This window comes from Hemitrygon akajei, chromosome 29 (assembly GCF_048418815.1).
Source record: "Hemitrygon akajei chromosome 29, sHemAka1.3, whole genome shotgun sequence".
NCBI classification, from domain to species: domain Eukaryota; kingdom Metazoa; phylum Chordata; class Chondrichthyes; order Myliobatiformes; family Dasyatidae; genus Hemitrygon; species Hemitrygon akajei.
This window is the reverse complement of record NC_133152.1, coordinates 7,755,110-7,775,922: the sequence shown is the minus strand read 5'-3', so window position 1 is coordinate 7,775,922 and position 20,813 is coordinate 7,755,110. Positions and strand designations below refer to the sequence as shown.

At 40.6% G+C, this 20,813-nt stretch overlaps 1 protein-coding gene across 1 annotated transcript in view; it reads left to right on the top strand.

Moving 5' to 3' along the window:
* The window catches only part of srm (spermidine synthase), a 29,567-nt gene extending 11,635 nt beyond the window's left edge, over positions 1 to 17,932 (top strand). Inside the window, exons 4-8 of the mRNA XM_073031664.1 lie at positions 964 to 1,117; positions 2,186 to 2,269; positions 11,146 to 11,291; positions 13,612 to 13,734; positions 14,348 to 17,932. Coding sequence (XP_072887765.1) covers positions 964 to 1,117; positions 2,186 to 2,269; positions 11,146 to 11,291; positions 13,612 to 13,734; positions 14,348 to 14,365 — 525 coding nt within the window. The 3' untranslated portion in view covers positions 14,366 to 17,932. The remainder of the gene's footprint in view (positions 1 to 963; positions 1,118 to 2,185; positions 2,270 to 11,145; positions 11,292 to 13,611; positions 13,735 to 14,347) is intronic.
* Positions 17,933 to 20,813: the final 2,881 nt, after the last annotated feature.

Sequence of the window (20,813 nt, the reverse complement as noted above, 5' to 3'; positions counted from 1 at the left end):
ATTCCATAACCTGTGCTTTGGTGGGGGCAAGGGGGGGGGGATATTTAGCATGCATAGATTTCTATTTGAGATAATGATTATAATATAATAAAGAAGCTTCTCAGATATTATAAAATGTACTACAGGTATTTTATTTTCCCTAATATAAAAATAGAAAATGCTGGAAGAACTCAGCAGGTTAGGCAACATGTTGTAAGAGTAACAGAATTAACCTTTGAAGTCATTTTGGTGGGAGCATATGAGTATTTACAGCATTTTGTTTTTTTTTAAATTTTAATTTAGATTTCCAGCATTTCTAGTTCTTTAATTTTACACTTCTATTTTCATGTTGGTTTGGGAATTTGTATTGTGTGATAAGGAAGTTGCTGGATTAACTGTATTAAATGGTTTTCCTCAGTCTTCTATGAGGCTTGTACTCTGTACAGATCTACATCTCTGTTACTAGTAACTGCATCAATTTTATTAAATAAATTGCGGAGCATATCAGGGCATAATTTCTATGTAATACAGAAATTGTTTTACAAACTGGTGTGACAGAAATATTTCTGCACAGAATCTATATTATTCAGTGATCAATTAAACTGTTTGGAAGTGGTTCATTTTAGGGTTATGATAGTTAATTTTCTAATAAGTATATTTAATTCTAACCAAGCTGTCCATTTTCTATTTTTGCATTAATTTTAGTTGTTTTTAGTGAGAAGAATTGAGCTATATGCCTTTCAAGCATTTGTAATTGACTTCAGATTTTCCTTGATATAAAAGTCATTTTGACTTGGTCATGATATGAATAGATCTTTATTGATGAAATTATTATCCCAACTTCTCCCACAGCCAAAAGTAAGTGGCTGACCCACTGTTCCTGACCATGCCCTGTTTGCTATTTATTATACTTACTATTTATTAAGTGAACATGTGACACTGTGGTACAGTTGCATTATCTGAAATTTGTTTTTAAATCTTTAGGATGTAATAAAGGTTTCCAAACAATACCTTCCTGGTATGGCTGTGGGTTTCTCGAGCCCAAAGTTGAAACTCCATGTTGGTGATGGCTTTGAGTTCATGAAGGAGAACCAGGATGCATTTGATGTAATTATCACTGATTCCTCAGATCCAGTAGGTACGAATACTGAAGAGTCTAATTGGCAATGAGTGAAGATGAATGGCTGCTGGATTCCAGCAGCTTTCCTGAAGAAGTGGAAATATTCTCAAATCTTGAGACTTTTGTTTAAAGAGTGAATATTTTGAGAGTAACATCTTCCTGATATTTGACAGCATCTCCTGACCTTAACCGAACTTGATAAACTTGTTGATTGAAAGGTCAATTTGTAGTTCTCTGGTCTCGGGACAAAAAATTATTTGGAAGAGCTAGGTTCAGAATATAGTAAATAAATTTATGTCTGTCAGAATATTATTCTTCAGTTGAAATGTAGGATTTTAGAGAAAGCTCAATGCATTTGAAAATGCAGTTACTATTACCCAGTGGATGAGCCTACATCAGTCATTGGTGTCTATCATGCAAACTGCTTGTAATTGTTGCCACAAACTGATCCATACAATGATGGGTGTAAGATGCCACTTTATGTATTTTGTCCTTAACTGATTGAACTGTCTGGTTCTAAGTCACCATCATCTTTAAAACATTAACATATTAATTCAAAAATGACTCCTTCTAGTCCTTTAGCATAAAAAGAACCCTTCTGTTAATATGTAAATATTTCAGTAAAATAGAGTTATTAATGCAGAAGAAGCTTTATTCAAGTGCAGCTATGTACTTCTGCTCACCAAAACGGTCTGACTTTAGTGAGTACTAGTTTTTCTAAATTAGCCTGAATTTCTTCAGTGATTTTTATTAGTGGAAGCCTTGCATTTTGTGTAAGCTTTGAAGGCTGGATGGTTACTGATTTATTGCTATAGTCCATAATGTTTAGCACCCGTCATTGCTCCCTTAATTCAGCTATTCTGGGAATAAATCCATTTTCCATTTCTCCACACCAAGAGCTTGTTAATTAAGTCCCACTTATATTTACCAAATTAGTAAGTGGGTGAAAGGGGCACAAGGTCAACTGTATAAATATGAAATATGCTTGTAATTAATGAGCTTTTTAATCTATGCATATCTTATTTGTTCTACTGTCTTGTTAACTGATGTCCTTGCTCTTTTACTTTTCTTTCATCTGACTCCAAGGTCCCGCTGAGAGTCTATTTCAAGAATCATACTATCGACTAATGAAGAATGCACTGCGTGAAGGTGGAATCCTTGGTGCACAAGGTTAGAAGTTGGTTTTTTTTGCATATCGAATTTGTGCTTTATTATGGTTTCCTGATACTCCGAATTTTATTTTTTCTACTTTCCAACTTGAAGTAGAGTGTATAATTAAATCTTGTTTTCTTAACTTAATCATTATTTTCCTTAATAAACTTTTTAAAATGGTTTATCATGGGGATATGAAGCTGTTCTTGTTTTAATTTCCATTTCCTCACTTGATAAATCAAGCTATGTCACCGAGGCCAAAAGAATTAAATTTTAGTGTGATTTTTATTGCAAAATATAGTACAAGTTGTGCATCCTTTATCTGATGTTACAAGGATTACTCCTTAGTAATAATGATCAGTTAGATACAGACAGAATCTGTATTTACTGTCAAGCACAGGTTTCCCCCGCAATCCGAAGGTAGAGCGTTCCTATGAAACCATTTGTAAACCGAAATGTTGTAAAGCGAAAAAGCAATTACCATTCATTTGTATGGGAAAAATTTTTGAGCATTCCCAGACCCAGAAAATAACCTACCAAATCATACCAAATAACACATAAAACCTAAAATAACACTAACATATAGTAAAAGCAGGAATGATATGATAAATATACACCCTATACAAAGTAGAAATATTGTATTTACAGTGTAGTTTCACTTATGAAAATTGGGAAGACAGCGAGTCAAAGTCGATTTGGAGGGAAAAAATCGGCATGTACACACATGCATATGCATTTACACACATGCACAAACAACTTGCCCGCACAAGGTTTCAGGGTCATTGTAGTCTTTCTTGGGGTTAACACACGTATAAAGCGGGCGTCTTTTTTTTCGTAAAAGCGAAAATCCTCTTTGGTTAGCGAAAACAGGTACTAATGTAGGTCTTTCGTAATAGCGAGTTGTTGTAAAGCGAACATTCGAAAAATGGGGGACACCTGTACCTCTATTGGCTCAGATAACAAACACATGAATTTACACAACTGAACACCTGTGTACACATCTTCTGAGTTCCCCTGTCCCTCCACGAACAGCAAAGGTAATGCCCGGGAAAAGGTCTACACTAACCAGGTAGTCCTTGTGGTCCAAATGTGATCTCCATGTGTGCAATGTGTTGTCCTCAATATTAGTGATGGCTGGTCTCTGGAGAGTTGTCACTGCCCGAGTACCTAAAATCCTCTATTTTTATACTTTTCCTCATCAGGTCAATCTATGATGTCTCAATTTCTTTGACTTGAGGTCATCTAACTGACCTGTGTCAGATTCCCATTGGATGTAGCCCAGGGCTACAAGCAATATTGTTTTATGGCCTTTGCCTTCAACTTCGTGCCTCGGGTGACTTTTCTTCTATTCAACTCTGAGTGGTTCAAACCAGGTAAACTGGGTCACCCAGACATCGGGCCCATATGATGAGATTATCTAACACAATAAGCAGTTTTAGTTTAGTAGATCATTAGCAGAAGCTTCTTGTGTCCACATTCATTTCCTCTAATTAAGTTATCCCAGAGCAAGAATCAGTTTATCAATCTGTTCACTAATTGTAGTTCTTTCTGGTCAGTATTTCCCTCCTCGATACAAAGATATTTATCTTAAGATCATTATCATCCTCATATTCTGTTGACTGCCATGGATCTCCACTATAGGTGTGCAACACTTAAATTATTAATATATTTACTTACTGAATTTACAGACTTCTTATACCAACAGTTATATCTTCTGTTTTATAAGTGTCATCCTCTAAATGCCTTACCAGCATGTGCTTTAATTACTTTAGTGTGTTTAGTCTATTGCTTCCTCCACAACGTGTGTCCAGTCTGCAGTCAAATGTGGAACCAGTGGCAACTCGGTAACAACATAGTCCCACAAATATTGATCCCATTCAGTGTGTTGGATTGTGAGGTTCTCCTTTGTTAACATGTCCACTGCTGGCTGAGAGAAAGTTCATCTTGCAGCTGGCCAGACACAAAGTCACGTTCCCGATTGTAACATAGTGATTTTACAAAAGGCACTGTTTTCTTTCCCTTGGCCACTGCTGCAATATAATATATCTGTCCCACCAATGCATATTGAAAGAAAGACTGATTATTCACAAGCAAAATAGACAATGAACAATTGTCATAAATACTGAAACTACAATTCATAAGTTCCTCTGTATTGTCATTTCTTCTGGTGACCAGTGGTGTACCCCTTCATGGCATCTTGATAAACCTTTCCCTATACCATTCGTAACAATGATATGAGTTGGTGGGTTATTTGAGGACATCCAAGTCTTCTCATGATATTTGCCCACATTGTGAACCCTATTCAAAAGATAGTTAAATTATTTCAGTGTGGAGCACTACACCAACACAAAACCTTCCTTTCTCATCGTCACAGCTACCAGTACTCTATTGGTTAGTTTAAGACTTGTAAGGTCACAGAAGGTTACTATTTCTCTGACCCATTCTTTTAGCTGCTCATCTGATACCCAGTTTGGTACTTGATGTGCATCAGGTTGTTATAAATTTGTGCCAATCATGGCAGGCAACCAACTGGCATATTTAGCACAAATATCAGTGTTGTGTGTTTTCCTAGAAGTGAGTTCTATGTGATCAATAATCAGACAACACACACAAAGTGCTGGTGGAACACAGCAGGCCAGGCAGCATCTATAAGGAGAAGCACTGTTGACATTTTGGGCCGAGACCCTTCGTCAGGACTAACTGAAAGGAAAGATGGTAAGAGATTTGAAAGTAGTGGGGGGAGGGGGAAATACGAAATGATAGGAGAAGACCGGAGGGGGTGGGATGAAGCTAAGAGCTGTAAAGGTGATTGGCGAAAGTGATACAGAGCTGGAGAAGGGAAAGGATCATGGGACGGGAGGCCTCGGGAGAAAGAAAGGGGGAGGGGGGGAACACCAGAGAACAGGTGGAGAACAGGCAGTGTGATGGGCAGAGAGAGGAAAAAACAAACAACTAAATATGTCAGGGATGGGGTAAGAAGGGAAGGAGGGGCATTAATGGAAGTTAGAGAAGTCAATGTTCATGCAATCAGGTTGGAGGCTACCCAGCTGGTATATAAGGTGTTGTTCCTCCAACCTGACTTTGGATTCATTTTGACAGTAGAGGAGGCCATGGGTAGACATAGCAGAATGGGAATGGGACGTGGAATTAAAATGTGTGGCCACTGGGAGATCCTGCTTTCTCTGGCGGACCGAGCATAGGTGTTCAACGAAACGGTCTCTCAGTCTGCGTCGGGTCTCACCAATATATAAAAGGCCACACTGGGAGCACCAGATGCAGTATACCACACCAGCCGACTCACAGGTGAAGTGTCGCCTCACCTGGAAGGACTGTCTGGCTGAATGGTGGTGAGGGAGGAAGTGTAAGGGCAGGTGTAGCATTTGTTCCGCTTACAAGGATAAGTGCCAGGAGGGAGATCGGTGGGGAAGGGATGGGGGGGGAAACGAGTGGACAAGGGAGTCGCGTAGCTCCCTGCGGAAAGCAGAAGGGGGGGGGAGGGAAAGATGTGCTTGGTAGTGGGATCCCGTTGGAGGTGGCGGAAGTTATGGAGAATTATACGTTGGACCTGGAGGCTGGTAGGGTGGTAGGTGAGGACAAGGGGAACCCTATCCCGAGTGGGGTGGCGGGCGGATGGGGTGAGGGCAGATGTGCGGGAAATGGGAGAGATGCATTTGAGAGCAGAGTTGATGGTGGAAGAAGGGAAGCCCCTTTGTTTAAAAAAAGGAAGACATCTCCTTCGTCCTGGAATGAAAAGCCTCATCCTGAGAGCAGATGCGGCGGAGACTGAGGAATTGTAAGAAGGGGATAGCATTTTTGCAAGAGACAGGGTGGGAAGAGGAATAGTCCAGGTAGCTGTGAGAGTCTGTAGGCTTATAGTAGATATCAGTAGATAAGTCATTTCCAGAGATTCAGACAGAAAGGTCAAGAAAGGGGAGGGAGGTGTCAGAAAATGACCAGATAAATTTGAGGGCAGTGTGAAAGTTGGAGGCAAAGTTAATGAAGTCAATGAGCTCAGCATGCGTGCAGGAGGCAGCGCCAATGCAGTCGTCGATGTAGCGAAGGAAAAGAGGGGGTCGGATACCCGTATAGACTTGGAAATGGACTGTTCCACAAAGCCAACAAAAAGGCAGGCATAACTGGGACCCATACGGGTGCCCATGGCTACACCCTTGGTTTGGAGGAAGTGGGAGGAGCCAAAGGAGAAATTACTGAGAGTAAGAAATAATTCCGCTAGATGGAGGAGAGTGGTGGTAGAGGGGAATTGGTTAGGTCTGAAATCCAAAACGAAGCGAAGCGCTTTGAGACCGTCTAGGTGGGGGATGGAGGTATATAGTGACTGGACGTCCATGGTGAAAATGAGGCAGTGGAGGCCAGGGAACTTAAAATCATTGAAAAAATTCAAAGTGTGAGAAGTGTCACGAACATAGGTGGGAAGAGATTGAACAAAGGGGGATAAGACAGTGTCAAGGTATGCAGAAATGAGTTGGTCGGGCAGGAGCAAGCTGAGACAATAGGTCTACCTGGAGAAGCAGATTTGGGGATCTTGGGTAGGACATAGAAATGGGAAGTGCGGGGTGTGGGAACTATGAGGTTGGTGGCAGTGGATGGGAGATCCCCAGAGCTGATGAGGTTGGTGATGGTATAGGAGACAGTCGCCTGGTGCTCTTTAGTAGGGTGATAAGGAGCACCAGGCCCACTCATCCCACCCCCCCCCATCCCTTCCCACCAACCTCCCTCCTGGCACTTATCCTTGTAAGTGGAATAAGTGCTATGCCTGCCCTTACACTTCCTCCCTCAGCACCATTCAGGGCCCCAGACAGTCCTTCCAGGTGAGGCGACACTTCACCTGTGAGTTGGCTGGTGTGGTATACTGCACCTGGTGCTCCCAGTGTGGCCTTTTATATATTGGTGAGACCCGACGCAGACTGGGAGACCGTTTCGCTGAACACCGACACTCGGTCCGTCAGAGAAAGCAGGATCTCCCAGTGGCCACACATTTTAATTCCACGTCCCATTCCCATTCTGATATGTCTATCCATGGCCTCCTCTACTGTCAAAATGAATCCAAAGTCAGGTTGGAGGAACAACACTTTATATACTGGCTGGGTAGCCTCCAGCCTGATGGCATGAACGTTGACTTCTCTGACTTCCATTAATGCCCCTCCTCTCCTTCTTACCCCATCCCTGACACATTTAGTTGTTTTTTTTTCTCTCTGCCCATCACACTGCCTGTTCTCCACCTGTCCTCTGGTGCTTCCCCCCACCCCCCCCACCCCCGTCTTTCTCCCAAGGCCTCCCGTCCCATGATCCTTTCCCTTCTCCAGCTCTGTATCACTTTCGCTAATCACCTTTCTGGCTCTCAGCTTCATCCCATCACCTCCGGTCTTCTATCATTTCGCATTTCCCCCTCCCCCCACTACTTTCAAATCTCTTACTATCTTTCCTTTCAGTTAGTCCTGACAAAGGGTCTGGGCCCGCAACATCGACAGTGCTTCTCCTTATATATGCTACCTGGCCTGCTGTGTTCCACCAGCACTTTGTGTGTGTTGTTTGAATTTCCAGCATCTGCAGATTTCCTCGTGTTTGCTGATCAATAATCAGGTTTGTTATGTTTCGAAGGGGCTTCGGAAATTTAACCAGATCACTTGGGTGTCACTTGGAGCACGTACTGACCAACCTAGTCTGTATCTGATCTAAATTATTTTCTCCATTAATATCCCATATTTTCTGCTGGAGGACTGTATCTAGGTTTCTAATTCTGCTATATCTAAGGTCTTGACCATTACCACCTCTGATATCTCCATATAACAATTACAGCACGGAAACAGGCCATCTCGGCCCCTCTAGTCCGTGCCGAACGCTTACTCTCACCTAGTCCCACTGACCCGCACTGAGCCCATAACCCTCCATTCCTTTCCTGTCCATATACCTATCAAATTCTGCAATACCGAACCTGCCTCTACCACTTCTACTGGAAGCTCGTTCCACACAGCTACCACTCTCTGAGTAAAGAAATTCCCCCTCATGTTACCCTTAAACTTTTGCCCCCTGAAACTGATGCACAACCTGCTCTCACTAATTCCAATAGTCCTCTTTACCTTCTATTTTTGACTTGTTTAAACTCGTTTCTGCCTAGTTGTCTCCCAAGAAGATGACTAAATAACTCTTTAATTGTAGTTAAAATAATTGACCATTATTTCAGTCATATTAAAAATTACCTGTGTGTGCTGGTATCTTGGTACCAAAGTTACAAATTCCTCTGTATCTTCTGAGACTAAATCGACCCCCTCTGTGTTATGCTGGCTGTAGTGTAATTTCATTTACTTGAGGGTGTGAGGTGGTAAGTTTTCTAGCAGTTTGGTAAACCCTGAAGCAGTCAGTCTATGTTGTTTCAATCTCATTGGCTTGAGGTCATCTGACTGACCTGCGTCAGACTTCCATTGGTTGTAGCCCAGGGCTACAAGCAGTATTGCTTTATGGCCTTTGCCTTCAACTTCGTGCCTCGGGTGACTTCTTTTGTTCAATTAACTCTAACTGATTCAAGCAACACGCAAATTGCTGGAGGAACTCAGCAGGCCAAGCAGCATCTATGAAAAGGAGTAAACAGTCACATTTTGGGCTGAGACCTGATGAAGGCCTTGTGTCATGTCAGCACTCAAAAAAAATAATAATAGTTCAGATTTTGGAAGTTCAGATAAGGGGTGCTCAACCTGCTTTTGGATAGAAGGTTTGTTGTGTGTATAAGTTCTGTGTAATAATCTCCTTGTGGAAATTAGTGCTGAAAGACTGTACTAAAAATATCTTTAATATGTTAGTTCAATAGGTACATTTGATGTCAGAGAAATGTATACAATATATATTCTGCAATTCTTTTTCTTCACAAACATCCACGAAAACAGAGGAGTGCCCCAAAGAATGAATGACAGTTAAACATTAGAACCCTAAAGTTGCCCCCTCCCACGCAAAAGCAGCAGCAAGGCAACGATCCCCCCCCACCGAGCATTCAAGCATGTAGCAAAGCATCAATAAAGACACAGACTTGCGGTAACCCAAAGACTGCTCATTTACCTGGTAATTTGACGTACATCCCCCTGTCTGCCCAATAAGGGGAAAAGAGCTGTCCCCATTTCACAGCAAGAGGGGAGATGTAACAAACAACTCGCTGATTTATGATGTTAAAAGTCTGTTGCATCACTTTTTCCGAGCTCTGTGCCCAAAGAGCCTGCCCCAAGGCTCAGGTGTCTGGACAAATAGCTACGGCAGGTAGCTACACTGCTTCCGATGTTCTGCGTTCTCCCTCGACTCGTCAGTCAGGGGCACCGGCCTTGAATCAACCTGTCTCCAGAGCCATGAAAATCTGGTGTGCTAGTCTTCCAGGCTACGTCAGTGGGTTATCAAAAAGTGGCCGGTTGTGAGGCCCTGAGAACGGGCCCCCTTCCCACAAAGAACTAAAGTCTGAGTGTAACTCCAGGTCAGGGTCTCCAACAGCCCCCAGTTAAAGTTCCTCTGTTTAATATCTGAGGGTACTTAACTGTTTTATCTTGGTTTTCTAAGGTCATGAGCTAAACCTCCAGTCTGAATAATTTACTGGGGACCTCAACTGGTTAGGGTTGACCATGGATATTGTATCCTAGCTGTCTACATGATACGCGAGCTAGGCAGTAGGATATGGAGACCAAGCTGTTGCCTATGCAGGAGGCTACATTTCTCCACGCAGTTGATGAATCCAAAGGAACGGCAGAGACAGATTCAGTTTGACACAACTGGTATTGCAGGAGTTGCCAGACAGCATTGAACTCAAAGCAGGACTGTCTTGGGGACTCCAGGTCTGTACTTTCCCTTGTGGTTTACTCCTGAAGTCTTCCCCATGGCTGAGTATAGTGACAAGGAACTGGAGGTTTGAGATCAGAGTTTTCCTCCTCCCAGTTGAACTGCCAACCACCCCTAACAAACCCCATCTACCTGAAGTGACTGGCTTTACGGCACCAGTAACCCACCGTTGCTCCTTCTCCTGTCAGTAGAAACGGTTCCACCTGGCTTAGTAGCTAAGCCACACGTGAAGGCCATGAGCTGGACTTGGATTTCAAACTCTATTTGAAACGCACGCTATTGGGAGAATTTAATAAGTAATGGGAGCTAATCTCTACCACCACCCCCAGCTATGAAAACTTGAATAATGAATATTATCAACTGTTCAAATGCACCTGTGTTAATTCCATATATATAGTTTTGCATTCTCTTTTCCAAACTCTTTAATGTCTTCATTGGTGACCCCATAAACTCTTAAATGGTTGGATAAATAATTCAATCTTTGTTGTAATATACGTATCTCTTAATGTTTGCTTTAGAAATGAAGTAAATTTTAATCATCCATTTCATGCCCTGGCCCGTAATTTCAGAAGGTTCAAGTTTGATTCTTTTTTGCTTGGTGCCCCATCAATGAAAAGCTTCCACAACCAGTGAAGTCATTTTCAAGAGCTCTTCATCTCATGTTCTTGATTCTTATTGTTTATTTATTATTGTTGTATCTTTTTGTATTTGCAGTTCAGTGTCTTCTGCATGCTGGTTGAACACACTAGTTGGGTGGTCTTTCATTGATTTTATTAGTGTTATTATTCTATAGAATTGTTGAGTATGCCATCAAGAAAATGAATCTCTTTGTTGTATATTGTGACATACATGTAATTTGATAATAAATTTACTTTGAACTTTGTATAACGTTGGTGTTTTTTGCATTTAATGTAATGTTTCCTCATATAAACAACGGCCAGCCAGTAGAAGACTATATAAAGGTGTTGGATAAATTTGGAGAGGAAAATAATGCAGTTGACAACAGTTTAGTAGTGGAGAAAGCTGAGATTTTCTGCATTTTGATGTGATTCTATCTTTTGTAGGTGAATGTCAGTGGTTGCACCTTAACCTCATAAAGGAGATGCAGAGATTCTGCAAGTCCCTGTTTCCAGTGGTTGAATATGCATACAGCACAATACCTACGTACCCAAGTGGGCAGATTGGCTTCATGCTGTGCAGTAAAAATCCTGTAAGTCAAATGTTCTTCAGTTTGTTCTGACAAATTTCTGGATCGCTCTATCTGCTATTTGTGAGTGAGCTGTGTTTTAACATCATGTGCTATGTTTGGCATTTGTTAAATTCATTGAATTGAACAGAGAATGGTCAGTATTTGTTAGGCCAATAATTTCTAATGGTTTTGTTGGCAATGCTGCAATATAAGTGAGCTGGTGCTAAGGCTTATCATGAGGATTAAAAGTAATAGACTGAGGCACTTTTGAGAGTACCACAGTCACCTCAATATATTTAGTGTCTCTGAGAATATTGATGTACAATAAACATTTAATTGTGCCAGCAACACAATGCTGGAGGAACTCAGCAGTCTAGGCGACATCTACGGAAAAGAGTACAGTCGACACTTCAGGCCTAAACCTTTCAGAACTGGAGTAAAAAAGATGGGGAGTAGATTTTATAGGTGTGGGAGCAGATGAAACACAATGATAGGTGAAACCGAGAGGAGGAGTGGTGAAGTAAAGAGCTGTGAAGTTGATTGGTGAAGGAGTTACAGGGCTGGAGAAGGGGGAATAAATAGGAGAGAATAGAAGGCCATAGAAGAAAGAAAAGGGTAAGGAACACTAGAGGGAGGTGATGGGCAAGCACAGAGATGAGGGGTTAGGGAATGGTGAAGGGGGGTGTGGTGTCATTAGTTTGAGAAATTGATGTTTATGTCATCAGGTGGAGGTTACCCAGACAGAATATAAGGTGGTGTTCCTCCATCCTGAGTGTGACCACATCACGAGAGTGGAAGAAGCCATGGATAGACATATCGGAATGGGAAGTGGAATTAAAATGGGTGGCACTTGGGAGATCCAGCTTCTTCTGGCAGATGGAGTATAGGTGCTCTGAGAAGCAGTCTCCCAACCTGTGTCAGGTCTCACCGATATACAGGACGCCATACCAGGAGCACCGACCGGACATAGTATATGACCCCAACAGACTTGCAGGTGAAGTGTTGCCTCACCTGGAAAGACTGTTTGGGGCCCTGAATGGTAGTGAGGGAAGAGGTGTAAGAACAGGTGTAGCACTTGTTCCACTTGCAAGGATTAGTGCCAGGAGAGAAATCAGTGGGGAGCGACAAATGGTGAAGGCAGTCGCGTAGCGAGCGATCCCTTCAGAAAGCAGAAAGTGAGAGGGGGTGAAGATGGAGATGGCAGAGGTTACGGAGAATTGTGTGCTAGATGCGGAAGGTGGTAGGTGAGGACAAGGGGAACCCTATCCTTAGTTTGGTGGTGGGAGGATGGGTTGAGGGCAGCATTGATGGCGGAGGAAGGAAAGCCCCTTTCTTTGAAAAAGGAGGACATCTCCTTTGTCCCTATCAGCCTCCGTGTCCAGCACACAATTCACCGTAACTTCTACCATCACCAACAGGATCCCACAACCAAGCAGGGATATCCCAGTGGCCATCCATTTTAATTCCACTTCCCATTCTCATTCCAGTATGTCTGTCTATAGCCTATCCTACTGTCGCAATGAAGTCACACTTGGGTTCGAGGAACAACACCTTTTATTCCACCTGGGTAGTCTCCAACCTGATGGCATGAATATTGATTTCTCAAACTTATGGTAATTACCCTCCCCACCCCCCTTCACCATTCCCCATCCCCATTTGCCTCTCTGGCCTTATCGCTTTGCCTGCCCATTGCCTCGCTCTGGGGCTCCTTCTCCTTTTTCTTTCTTCCATGCTCTTCTGTCCTCTACTATTATATTTCCCCTTTTGCTGTCCTTAATCTCTCACCAATTTCCCAGCTCTACCTCACCCCTTCCCCTCCTGGTTTCGCCTATCACCTCGTGTTTTTCCCCTCCCTTCACCCCTCCTTTTAAAGCTGCTACTCATGTATTTTTCTCCAGTTCTGCTGAAGGGTCTGAGCCAGAAACGTTGACTGTACTCTTCCATTGATGCTGCAAGGCCTGCTGAGTTCCTCCAACATTTTGTATGTGTTGCTTGGATTTCCAGCACTTACGATTTAATTGTGCTGCAGATTAGCATTTGTTAGCCCAGGCAAATGTGTAAATATCACAGTGGTCATATGAAAATGTGTACGGCTGAGTAAATATAAATGTGTGAATTCAACACACTCTTGCTTTGAAGTGGTTTGTTTAAACATTTCAAAGCAAGTTTGACAGGTCAAATAGACTGCTTTTGCTGGTTTCATTGGTGAAATGTACACCTATACCTACCAATGTTTAAAAAAAAAACTTGTGTGCTTGTCATTAAAATTAAAGTAAAAGTACTTTACAGAATTTTCAGGCTTTTGTTGTAGCATAAACTAATTCATTGGATTATTTCACAGGAGACAAATTTTCGTGAACCAGTACGGCAACTGTCAGCTGATGAAGTGAATAGGATGCAAATGAAATATTACAACGCAGAAATGCATAGGGCTGCATTTGTTCTGCCAGAGTTTGCCAGAAAGGTAATCCTATTGGGTAATTCTGAGAAGTTTGAAGTCTGCAATGGTTTTTAGTACTTTTCCCAAGAAGGAATTTTAAATGCTTTATGTTTCTTCCCCAAACTCCTTATTCTTCTGTCACATCGTTGGCAAAGCTGTAATCATACATACAAGATTTGTATTCCAGTTTGAGATTAACCTCTCCAACTAAAAACTTTCTTGCTTAGATATTGCTTCTTGTTCTGGATAATTTAGAAGCTCCCATATCAAAATTTAGAAAGCAGAAATTTCCTACCTAACTTGATGCTTTTGGTGTTGGGTTTTATTACAACAATTCCTGCCACTCACTTCTGGAAGGCTTTGACATTTCAATATATAAATTCAAATAACACCCCCATGTGGAATATCTTTTTTCACATTTTAGAAATTATTTGCATTCTGTGATTCCTAGTTCAGTCAAAATGGAAATGCCATAAAAGGCTAGATATCCCCAGCTAGCACCATTTTCAGATAGGTGAACTTTTGTTATTTCCAAAGTTTCTAAGATTGTAGTCTGTAAATCTTCTGATATTTGGAAAAGAGATTTTAAACGTGAATTCTTGCACCATTATAATTTTTTTTTCTGTTCATCTTGCAGGCTCTTAGTGATGCATAAAATTAACTCCAGTGCTCACTGTTAATTGCCATCAATACTGGAAAGTGTTTAAAAGTTTATCATGAATTTATAGTGCTGCAGTTACCTACCATACAACATATTAACCCTTTCCTGTCTTAAGAGAGGGAGAACTATGATTTTTACTGCTTAGGAGGCAAGGAAATAGCAACACTTGATAAAAGACTGAACTTCAGTAACTTTTACAAAGGAGAAGACTACCTGCCTTGTGATTTCCGGAACACTGGGTGATCTCTTGTAGATCTCTTGTAGATTTGGCCAACAGTACTATGAGTACAACAGCCTCCTGAAACTGTTGTCAACTGACTAATCAGTAACCTGGATTTGTACGTACTTCACATTACAGCGGATTGCTGAAACTTTAATCTGTGATGGTTCTAGATTGGAAAGGATTAAAATTTTATCAAAAAAAAAAGCTAAATAAAAATCCAACTATCTAATATTTAGAACTTGGAATTGTGTGAAAACTCTTGGCATTAAGTGTGCGAAAACCGTGAATAATATGAAAATCCTGCTCAATTTTGTCTTAACAGCATGCCTATTCTTTTAAAATATTTTGTCTCTTGTAGGATTCACTACAGTTGGAATGACTTAGCAACAGACATTTGGCTAATTATGGAATGGATTGTCTTGATTTTGCCCCTCTTTTTAAAATCCCCATTTTCTTCCCCTTCACCTTGACCTCTCACTTTATTTTGTCTCTTTTCTCAACCCCTCCTGCCCCACCCGACTGAGCCTTGAATGCATTTAAATTATTGTAAGGTAAATTCAAACTGGCTTTCATTTTTTTCCATGCATGCAAACATTTGTGATGAAGCTCTTCTTTTCCATTCCAGTTAAACCGGTAGCTTTGTGTGCTGTAATACGATGGATGAAGTTTAACCTGTATGCAGGAGCATGTGTTTATTTCATTAGAGGAACTCATCCTTGGACTAATTGAACTTGACAGGGAAATATTAAGGCGGCCAGGGAGGTGGTGGTGGTGGAGGAAGACATAATTGATAGAAACTCCAAGTAATTCTATAGGCCCAATACAATAACTTTGTGGTCAAATTGAAACTTTTCAGAAGGAGCAAGTGAAATTCAGCATTTGATGTGGATGGCTAAGTACACCTTCTGATAGTTTAATTTATTGGCCTATAGGGCAAAGTTCCTTAAACATTTAAAATCTTGGACTATTAATTGCACACCCCCATTAGAGGGGAAATCCCCAGGGATTTATTATTAATTATTGTTCATTTAAAATGATTGTTTATTCAATGTTCAATTAACAGCTGCTATTTTACCAGGGCTCTTATTATTTTAAAGTGGTCTAAATATCTTTAGACATCATTATCCCACAATATAATTTGAAAGCAATTTGCTTTCTAAATGGAGACCTGCTGGTTTGGGCTCCTCCTGTGTTAGACCATTTTGATCTCACTAAAGAGAACATCCTACATAATGTCAATAAATGCCCTGGGGTCAGCACCTTCAGACTTGCATGGAAAAACTGCTCTCCTATCTGAAGAGCACTCAATGACTTATCTAAGTTCAGAAGAAATGGGTCAGGTCTCATTAAGTACAATCTCAATTGCTTCAAATAGAGTTGGTGTTTTTCTATATTATGGTTTATGGAAGCTCCAACTTTCCTTGGTCTCCATTCAGGTGGGGATGTATATTGTTAGTAATTATGTGTAATAGGCAATAATGCTTTATTAAAAAAAAAAAATTTTTCTACCTCTCCCAAAAAAAACTTGATCTGGCCCAAGTACCACGTGTTCATAATTTTGATATTTCTTTAAAGGCAGAGTATTGTGTACTAATTATCAGACCAATTAATGAAAACTGGAATGTGACTTCAAAATCTAGGAGACAACTTCTGAAGTGCACCGATTTTTAATTTATTTAAGACCTTTGTTGAAAGTATCTTTAATCTGGTTACTGTTACATAGAAAATAATCCTGTCACAAAAAAACTTGAATATTTTATGTTAATACTATAAGAAGGGGGGCTTTTCTCTATTCAGACACTCAGTCTATCTGATATCTTAAATCAAGCTAATGTTTCAACTTGAAAAACCAATCCATGCTTTTGATTCTGTTTACATTTCCACAATCAAATATTGTAAGTACTTTGAAGTCTTGTGCACCAGCTTGTGTATATATATATATATATCTCTGAAATCTACAGTCATTAATATATATTTAAAATAAAGCAATACTGATCCATGGTGAATCCCATGATGTGTCCCTCCGAGTCAAACAATATTTCCCCCTGCTGTTTACTCTGTTTTGGTCAATTTTCCATCCACACTTATTTCAGCCTCTTTTATTTCATTGTGGTAGCAAGTCTTGTGTGGCACTTTATTGAATAACATTTGCAAGTTCATGCTGCACTTCAACCAGGATTCCGTTATTCATTCTCTACTCCATCAAAACATTCTGCAGTTGTCTTACAATTCTTTAAAGAAATTCCTCAAATTATTTGTGTTTTCAGAGTGCTCCAAAAATTGGTGGTTAATGTAAGACCATCTCTCATCGAAGAAGTTGCTTAACTGTATGGAATACAATGGCTGTAGTTTCAATTTCAAGAAATGGCGGCGAGAACTGGCTTTTTTTTCTAAAATAGGGTTGAATATTGAGGTTTCTTTGTAGCACTTAATATTTATGGACTCTAGTAAGTTTGATTTTAGGTGCCTGTAATTCTGTAAGACAGCAGTTGTGCAGGTCTTGTTGCTGATACTAATGAACACAAGCTTGCACATCCTGTTAGAAATAGTTGCTTGGAAACCATGCAGTTGGTCAAAAATGCCACAATGAATGAGAGTTGGAATGCACTAGGGTCAATTTCAAAGAAACTTCTTTGCATCTACCTGCATATCTTGTCCAGGGATGTGTAATGCTGAGGTCACATGTCTGAAGTAGGATAGATGTCTAATACCCAAACACCCTTCCATCACCTTGAACACAATTACCTTAAAAGAACCTATATGAAGTTTGAACTATTGCAACATTGTATGTAGTGCGTAATCTCTGATCAGTAACAGTGTACTTGAATGCCCCTTAGGTCAGTATATATCTTAATTGGACTGAAAATTATAAGTTACCAACTTAGTAGAAAATGATGAAAGTATGGGCATTTCTAAAAAGCTGACTTTATTGTACGTAGGACTTGAGTATAAACTGGTTAATAATATTACCAAATACTGTTCATGATTCTTTGATCAGGATTTATTATCTGTTTGGTACTTAATGTATGACAGTGCCTTGCCTTATTATTCACTGCTGTAGTTTTCATTGCCTTTAGTTTTTTCCCTCTCTCACCTAGTTGATGATAGTTCTTCTTCATAGGTCTTGAAATGTAATTAAAATGACAGCTCTTATTTTTTCCTTCAGTGTCTTGGGGTAATGCTGGGAGGAGTCCTCTAAAATGTGAAAATGTTATAAAAATGAATATGAATCAGTCTATGCATGTTGAGGGGGAAAATGTCAGGGTAACATTTCACTGAAGTCTCTGGAATCTAATCAGTTTCATTACAGTCTCCAATAAAATGTTCCTCTTAAACAATTCATTGTCAGATCTTCATTCTGAGAGTTTTTCCTATTTCAATTATTGCATTGGCTCCAGTGACCTTCCACATGCTGTGGTTGTGCAAGTAATTACATAGAAAGAGAGCCTGCATCAAGGGGTGTGATTTCTCAAAGGGATTTTTGTTATGTTTGTTCAATACTGTTTCACTAGCTTGTGCACAATATTACATTTCTAAAATGTACAATTAATTGTTGTATTAGATTTTAAATTTGAATGGCTTTTTGTTTGGCTTGTTCATTTTGTGAGTTAACAACAAAGCCTCAGTCCCATTACCCATACATGAACATTGACTTTATCTCCAATGAGTTGAAAGCTAGAGGGCAAATTGTCTTAGCATAAACTATAAATGCTGGAGGAACTCAGCAGGCCCAGCAGCATCTATGGAAAAGAGTACAGTCGACGTTTTGGGCCAAAACCCTTTCAGTGAAGGGTCTCGGCCTGAAAGTCAATTGTACGCTTTTTCATAGATGCTGCTTGGCCTGCTGAGTTCATTCAACATTTTGTGTGTGTTGCTTGGATTTCCAGCGTCCACAGATTTTCTCGTTTGTGGGTAATTGTCTTTGCCCCTTTATAACAATCAGAAAACAATGAAACAAAATGGCTTTATAATTATCTGTACATCAAGCCCATAAGACATAGGTGCAGATTAGGCTATTGGGCCCGTTGAATGTGTTCCTTTATTCCATCTTGGCTGATTTCTTTCACTCAACCTCATTCCCCTGCCTTCTCCCTGTAACCCTTGATGCCCTTACTAATCAAAAACCTCTCAACTTCCACTTTAAATGTACCCAATCACTGAACCTCCACAGCCATCTGGCAGTGAATTACACAGATTCACCATCCTCTTGTTAACATTCCTCAATTCTGCTCTAAAGGAACATCCTTCTAGACTGAGGCTGTGCCCTGTGGTGCTTGGTTTCCCAACTGCAGGAATCATCCATCTAGGACTTTAAATATTTGGTAGATCTCAATAAGATCCATTCATCCATGTTCTAAGCACCAGCAAATACAGGCCCAGGACCATCAAATGCTCCTAATAAGTTGACCCTTTCATTTCCAGGATTATTCTTGTGAACCTCCTCTGGACCCTCTTCAATGCCTTTCCTAGGCAAGGGGCCCGAAGCTGCTCTCAGCACACTGAGTCATCTAACCAATGCCTTGTCAAACCTGAGCATTGCATCCTTGCCTTCATATTTAGTCTACTCAAATTGAATGCTAATACTGCATTTTTACAACCATATAATAATTACAGCACAGAAACAAGCCATCTCGGCCCTTCTAGTCCGTGCCGACGCTTACTCCCACTGGCCTGCACTCAACCCATAACCCTCCATTCCTTTCCTGTCCATATACCTATCCAATTTTACTTTAAATGACAATACTGAACCTGCCTCTACCACTTCTACTGGAAGCTCATTCCACACAGCTACCACTCTGAGTAAAGAAATTCCCCCTTTTGTTAACTCTTAAACTTTTCCCCCTCACTCTCAAATCATGTCCTCTTGTTTGAATCTCCCCTACTCTCAAAGGAAAAAGCCTATCCACGTCAACTCGATCTACCCCCTCATTATTTTAAATACCTCTATCAAATCCCCCCACAACCTTCTACGCTCCAAAGAATAAAGGCCTAACTTGTTCAGCCTTTTACTTCCTTATCATTGACTCAACCTGCAGGCCAGCTTTTAGAGAATCTTGCACAAGAACTCCTACATCCCTTTGGACCTCTTATTTTTAAATTTGCTCCCCATTTAGAAAATAGTATACACCTTTATTCCTTCTACTCTTCCCTACATTGTGTTCCATCTGCCCATCTGCCTTCTATTGTTTTTAAAAGGTTCCTAATCCTCTAGCTTTTCCTCTTGCTTTTATGCTGCTTTTGACTTGCCTTCTCAGCCGCATTCCATCTGAAAATGTTCTTGCTGTCAGATCTTATCAAATCTTGGTTTTATGTTGTGCCACAATGGAATGTTTGATATTGATTCAGATGTTTGGGGTATACAGTAATCTGACTGCACTCTCAAGACCATATGATATAGGAGCAAAATTAGGCAAACAATGCAGTTTGTGGAAAATAAAACATCAAATTACACTTATTTTTCTAATTTAGGATCACTGATTTTTACTCCTTTCACTATTTGATAAGGTATCCCTTTTGAGCTTGTGACTGATTTTTTTTTTGAGTTTCAAACTTTTTGACAGTGATTTCTACCTTTTTTTGACTGTATTGTTTAAAAAGTGAATGTTTATCCTGTGTTTTAAGACATCTAAAAACATTTTGATCCTCAGTCAGTAGACTCTGGGCTGCAGGCTCAGGCCATGGCTGTAGTTTCCCCTTAAGGAAATGTAGAAAGCATGCTGGGCTGTACGTAAGATTGATATAGAGGACCTTAAGGCCCCCACTCCCTACCATCCTGTTGGCTAATATACAGAAAATAAAACTGAAGACTTCAGAGCATGATTGCAGTACCAGATATCAGGGACTGCTGTGTACTTTGCTTCTCAGAAACATGACTAACCCCCAGCATTCCTAAGGGCTTCACTTTCCACCATATGGACAGGACATTTAAAGGTAGCAGGGCAGAGGTTGCCTTATGGTTAACTCTTTGTGGTATAGAGACATGGTAGTTATTCCTCACCTGACCTGGAATATCCAGTGATCAAGAGTCCGTTTTATCTGCCAAGGGAGCTTTCCACAATCATCCTGATATCAGTGATATTCCACCTCTGGTAAGTGTCAGGTCGGTACTGGAGGAGCTGAGCGATGCAATCAACAGGCACGAAATGGTGCACCCTGGTGCTTTCTGTATCATTGTGGGGAAATTCAACCAGCCCAGCTTGAGTAAGTCTTGACTACCCA